This window comes from Bufo bufo, chromosome 4 (genome assembly GCF_905171765.1).
Source record: "Bufo bufo chromosome 4, aBufBuf1.1, whole genome shotgun sequence".
Taxonomy (NCBI): Eukaryota; Metazoa; Chordata; class Amphibia; order Anura; family Bufonidae; genus Bufo; species Bufo bufo.
This window is the reverse complement of record NC_053392.1, coordinates 130,110,324-130,117,050: the sequence shown is the minus strand read 5'-3', so window position 1 is coordinate 130,117,050 and position 6,727 is coordinate 130,110,324. Positions and strand designations below refer to the sequence as shown.

General features: G+C 42.5%; 1 protein-coding gene across 1 annotated transcript; it reads right to left on the bottom strand.

The window, feature by feature from the left end:
• Window positions 1-1,402: 1,402 nt before the first annotated feature.
• LOC120999054 (probable G-protein coupled receptor 148) lies at window positions 1,403-2,437 on the bottom strand. Its single transcript, XM_040429931.1, has one exon. It carries the CDS (start codon window positions 2,435-2,437, stop codon window positions 1,403-1,405), a length of 1,035 nt encoding a protein of 344 aa, XP_040285865.1.
• Between the last annotated feature and the right edge of the window lie 4,290 nt (window positions 2,438-6,727).

Here is a 6,727-nt window from a genome sequence, read left to right as displayed (position 1 = left end):
GATCCGTTTTGCCGGATGACACCGGAAAGACGGATCCGGCATTTCAATGCATTTTTCTGACTGATCAGGCATTTTTAAGACTGATCAGGATCCTGATCAGTCTTACTAATGCCATCAGTTGGCATACGTTTTGCCGGATTCGGCAGGCAGTTCACTCTGCCGCAAGTGTGAAAGTAGCCTAAGAAGATTGTACATTAATAAAATATTACAGTGATAGCTATAACATGTTATATCTTAAAAAAGCTGAATCTATTTAAAGGGATTGCCTCACCTCAGACATTGGGGGCATATCACCAGAGTTGGGACCCGCACCTATCTTTAGAACGGAGCCTGCATTCACATAGCCGGCTATTTTTGGCAGTCCCATTGAAATGAGTGGAAAGCGCAGCGCACAAGCGTGGCCGTCCATTCCTTCCTGTGGGAGCATCGAAAATAGCCAAGCGTTGGCTTGGCTATTTCCATCAGCCCCATATAAGTGAATGGAGCGGTGGCCGCGCTTGTGCAGTGCGCTCTGCATTCATTTCAATCGGACTGCTGAAAATAGCTGTCTTTTTTTGGCACTCTCATAGGAATACATGGAGGGTGACCGCACATGTGCGGTGGGCTGTCCTTCACGTTGCGGGCTCCATTCTAGGTATAGCTGCAGGTCCCAGAGGTGGGACCTGCCCCTATCAGACATTAGATTTATTTCCTAGTGATATTCCCCAATATCTGAGGTGAGACAACCCCGTTTAAATATAGGACTGAACACACCTTAAAATATGTGCAGCATGTCATGATGTACAGTACACGTTTATTCTTTCGTGCCACATAGATGTAAAATATACATTTAGCAAATCTTCCTCCCAAAAAAGCCATCCTACTATTTCTGAAGTGATTTCCATCATACTAAGGTAATTCCAGTCTTCCTATTTGTACCACTTTATGTCCTCCTCCTCCTTCAAGGGGGCTGGTAGAAGCTTATTTAGAAGCTCTGACTTTATTCTCCTTGTATACACACATATTCTACATTTTTTTAAAACAGCACCTGAATTCTTTACTAATTACATGTAATTAAAATTAAGAATAGTCGTTCACTGAAATCTTTCTGTATAGCGCCACCTGCTGTTGTTGCTGTTGTTGCTGTTGTTCTAATTTCTCTGTCCTGATCACCAAGATGGAAGCACATACTAAGTTCCAACCTTCAACTGCTACCAGCTGCAGTTGAAAGGACACATCCCCCTGAGAAAGTGCATGCCCCCTAAACAGCCAGCTTAAAAAAATAAATAAAATCTGAGCAATTGGAGCAATGAATGGAGATATATATGGATCCATGTGAGGTACAGGGCTGCTTCTAAGTTTGTTAGAAAGAGACTGCTGTGTACTATATGATATTTTTTACATTAATCATGGGGTAACCCATTCAAGTGTATGTTTTACCTGGTGCTACAAGACTGCGCCGCTTAAATTTGCAGAATAACCTGAGAGATCTATATATCTCCCTGTATCTGAACCCATATAGGTATGGAGACACACCCTTAGGCAAGACTATAAGGACATTGCAGATTGTCAATGTGATCAGCATTCCTGTCTTTAGACTTATAACCTGATTAATGTACAGTAAGGATTCTGCCAACAGAAGAAGAAGAGGGAGGAAGTAGGACCCTAGGATGATATGATGCATCAGGAACGTGACACTCGCCCTAGACGAAGCACCTTTCCACAAGCCACGTTCTCTGGTTTTGTAGCACAAGAATATGTAGCAGCACAAAATCAATGAAAAGAATAAAATGAAACCAGTGATAAAAAAAATATGACACAGCCTGATAGCCTGGTCACCGTGTAACGTCATAAGAAATATGACTGGTAGAGAACACAAACTATACTGGCATGGAGCAGGTTTCTTTGTAAAGTACAAGACTAAAAACAAGACACCAGCAAAGAGGCACGAAAAGAACCACAGCAAGATGATCAACTTTTTAGTTCTTGATGGAGGTAGAACGGTCAAGTAATGTAGAGGCCACAGAATGGCCAAGTATGTGTCCACCACCATTCCTCCTGCTGTGAGGACGCCACCACCGTAGGTTACAGCCAGTGAAAACAGAAGCAGTGCACACAAGTGTTCTGAGACATGTAGGCTGGTCATGTTACATATGCTGCTCATAGTGTATAAAAACAGGTATATCAAATCTGATATCAGAGCATTTCCGAGGAGCAGGAACCGAGTTTCCTGACGCAGGCTGAAGTTGGAAAAGATAGAGACCAGAATTGGAGGTGTCACTAAAATGGCAGCTACAAAGCAAACGGTGGTAGGAAGTAGAAAGATCCACATTTCCTGGTGAAAGGGAAGTAATATCCATTCTAGTTGCATAGGCTCAGATTGGCTGGCCACATTAAGGGAGAAGTTGTCCACATCTCTTTGTGACATCAGTGACACCTCACAGACCGAAGAGTTCATATCAGCTCCTTAGATCCAGGTGCCCTCAAGATAAACAATGTCCTTTAGCTTAAAGGTCATGTCCAAAAACCCAAATCCTTGGTAGAAAGATCCAGCTAACGTCTACCATGGCTGAATCCATATCCAGAAAAGTAGAAATCCCACAGCAGCTTGTGTCTACCTGTCTCTTCTCGTCTGTGTCTGTTCCATCCACCACCACAATGAAGCAACAGATGGGATATCCGCCTGAGCAAGCACATGACTTAGAGTGTATAGAACAAGATGTGTATGCTCAGCCATAATCCTGACTAAACTTTTAGCCGTTTCTGGTCATGGAGTATTGATTATATCTACTGCACCTGTCGTCCTAATGTATATTGATAAGAAGAAAACATATAGAAGAAGCTGGCTGATACCTGTGCTTTGTAGCCACATAAACGTCTGGAGCCCATGTTCAGCTGAAATGAAGCGTGTCCTTTTAACCCTGGTAATGCATCATTTCTCAATGTACGTTATCTTCACCCTCATTGAATGTATCAAATGACTGTATGTAGAGAGTACATAGAGAAAAACAAATATATCCATCTGCTCTTCCTGTTAACTACAAGGTTACCTGCGCATGAGTGCACGTTTCAAAAGAGTGTGTTTCTGCACCAGATCTGCACCAAAAACAGCATATATTAGTTACGTTTTCTCTTATGGATCTAATGCGCATTTTCTGCAAATCTCACTCTTCCATTCCAAATATCACACAAGCAATTGACACACTGTGGATTTCTGAATCCTCACGGCAGGTCAATTTCCACACGGAAGGAAAAAGCAAAGTGTACGTGAGATTTGTCTAATCTCATACACTTTGCTGCTACGGTTTTTCCACATGAGAATCCGCGCGTAATGCACATCATGTGCAAGTCTACTACTGGGCTCATTTATACTCCATAAAGTCTTGGAATGATTGTTGAAAATAATATAAAACTTTTTTTTTTAATGAACAGACAGCAACAACAGTTGGTAAAGGAAATCATAGACCACAACATTTCCCATGCTTTACCTCCATTCTAGAATATGTACCATTGGACACTGTGACTCTTCTGAGACTCCAGGATAATGGAGGTGCCATAGAAACAAGATTCACTGATAAAATGGATGAAGAAAAGTGTAGATAAAACATTTTAATTTGTATCCAGTCATATAGGACACTAAGTCCAAATAAACACAAATGTTTGCTAAAGAACACTAACCAAACACTGATGTGTGAATAAGACCGTATATAGGTTGTAAAAAGACATGGGCCCATCAGGTTTAGCCTTTCTCAGATCAATTTATATAACATTAATCAGTTCATTAATTATTACCCTCAATGCCATTTGCTATTAGTTAATCATCTAGCCCTTATTTAAATGCTGACATAGTACAGGTGAAACTCGAAAAATTAGAATATCGTGCAAAGTTCATTTATTTCAGTAATGCAACTTAAAAGGTGAAACTAACATATGAGATAGACTCATTACATGCAAAGCGAGATATTTCAAGCCTTTATTCGTTATAATTTGGATGATTATGGATTACCGCTTATGAAACCCCAAAGTCACAATTTTGAGGTACCGTTTGCTCAGAGGATATGGATTAATTAGCTGACTAGAGTGTGACACTATGAGCCTAGAATATTGAACCTTTTCACAAAATTCTAATTTTAAGCTGCATTAATGAAATTATAGAGCAATAATAGTGGCTCTCCTGTATCTCACCCTGGTGTGGTGCTCTGTCTAAAGTGGTTCACCCAACCACTAGTAGGTAAAGGAATAGTAAAAGTAAAAAATAGGCAGGCACTCTATATATGGTTTTTATAGGATATTTATTTATTTATAGTTGATTATTACAGAGGTTATTATTATTAAAAAATTATTAAATAATTATTAAAAAGGTTATTACGATGGTTGTTTTCCTATTTTTAAAAAGTGAATTAGGGGAATGGTGGCCGCGGGGGGCATGGCCTAACCGCCGATGTAGAGAGACGCATGGCGCTGAGCTCCTGGACAATATCCTGCATTTAATCGCTCACCCGCTTCCTAACTCACCTCAGAGGGGACCAACTTTGATCTGAAGCCTCCCTGATGCTGGGGATTACTCCGGTCACGATATGACCCGTCAAAAGCAGAGGGAGAAGGAGAGCAAAGACGGCGGCACGGACACGCCGACCAAACAAAATGGCGCCGTGCAAAACACTAAACTTTCTGATGTGGCGGCGAAGCTGGGGAAGTTTGCCCGCACCCCAGCAGCTGCAGCAAATGACTCGGAGCCTGATGCTGGGATGTCCGGTGAGGCTGGGGGAGCGGAGCCCCTGGAAGCGGCCTCATATGCAGCTGTAGCAAGGCTGAAGGTGGGTCCAGAGTTGCCGCCAGAAGCGGCGCCCATTTCCGAGCCCACTATTGCAGACGTGTATAAGATGGTGGCACAATGCAGTACAGCCCTCACGTCTCTAAATGCTAATATGGGAGGCCTTAAGGAGGAAGTTTTGTTGATAAGACAAGATATGCGGCAGTTTAAAGAAAGAGTGGGGGAGTTGGAGGGTCGCGTTAGTGACATGGAGGACCAGCTACCGGCTGTTAAAAGGGACTTACAGCGTGTTATACATAACGTATCCCTACTTATATCCAAATCTGATGACTTGGAAAACCGTCTGAAACGGAACAATGTGCGATTTATTGGAATACCGGAGCGCACTGAGGGATCAGATCCTGTCTCGTTTATGGAAAAGTGGCTGGTGGACACTATTGGGAAAGAAAAGTTATCCCCACTCTTTGCAATAGAACGGGCACATCGGGTGCCATTTCGCCCGCCGCCTCCGGGGGCTCCTCCGAGACCTCTCCTGATTAAGGTCCTACACTACAGGGACCGGGACGCCATACTTAAAGCGGCCAGGGACAACCCTGACATTCAAATTGGCGATAGCCGAATTCTTATGTTCCCGGACTTTTCTGCCGAAATATAGAAGAGGAGAGCGAAACTTTTGGAAGTAAAGAAAAGATTGAGATCATTGCAGTGGCCTTACTCCATGTTATATCCAGCAAAGCTTCGGGTGGTGGCGAATGGATCCACGCACATGTTTGAAGATCCGTCTGAGGCATGTCAATGGCTGGACACTCATGAAAATGATCGGCGTGGCAACAATACGTGATGAGACGGTGATTTCTCTGCTGGAACTGTTCTTGTTTTACTAGTGTCTCTTAATTGACACACCGCAGTGCCAGATATAGTACTGTGGAATTATTCTGTGTTTTCCTAAGAAGGGAGGTTTTATATGCTGGCTTTTCACTGGTTCTGTTTCACACTGTATGGGTTAATATGTGGTTGGGAGGGAGGTTGGGTGAGCCAACACATTTGCGCATCCAGGTTGTAGCGCATATACAATTTAGGCACTTGCTTTATCACCTGTGCCTTTATTGTTAACCCATGACGGTTAGGTTCACTTTAAATGTTTACGGTGTACCCCTGTTTATTGAGTTCATGAATAGCAGAATGTTTAGGGTAGTTTGGGGACAGTTGGGAGGAAGAGGGGGTGTAAGGGCAGGCTCTATCTTCAGTATTACTACCAATGGGAGATTCTCATGGGGTTGTCGGCACCAGACTCTATATCTGCTTATGAGTTACCATGATGTCTTCCGTTAATATTCTTGCATGGAATGTGAGAGGAATGTCTTTGGCATCTAAACGATCAGCTATTTTCCATGCTATAAGGGATATACAGCCAGCTATTGTATGTTTGTCTGAGACTCACTTGACTGCTGATAAGACACATTTAGCACATAAAGCATGGGTGGGGTGTGAATTCCACTCTACATACTCCACACATGCCAGAGGTGTTAGCATTCTAGTGCATAAAGCTATTCCGTTTAGTGCCCAGGAATCATATATTGATGATGATGGAAGATTTATATGCATAGACTGTCATATCTTTCAGTTTAGGATTATTTTAGTGGCGGTATATGTTCCCCCTCCATATTCAGCTGAAATTATGAAGCTGATTATTACCTTTACATCTAAATTCCCGCTAGTCCCTAAATTAATTGTAGGTGACTTCAATACCTATCTTAATGGCCTTTTGGATAAATTCCATAATGGGTCGGGAACATATACTGCCGCTCCTACCTCTCTGGCGAGATTGATGTTGGAGGTGGATCTATGTGACATATGGAGGACTATATACCCTGATCGGCGACAGTATTCATGTTATTCAGCATCGCATAGCTCCTTGTCCAGAATAGATTTAGCAATTGGATCCTTATCATTGGTAGCCCTAACAAAGGAGAT

What these genes read in the sequence shown, in the direction of transcription:
- LOC120999054 (XM_040429931.1), bottom strand. Translation starts at nt 2,437, where the DNA reads ATGAACTCTTCGGTCTGTGAGGTGTCACTGATGTCACAAAGAGATGTG.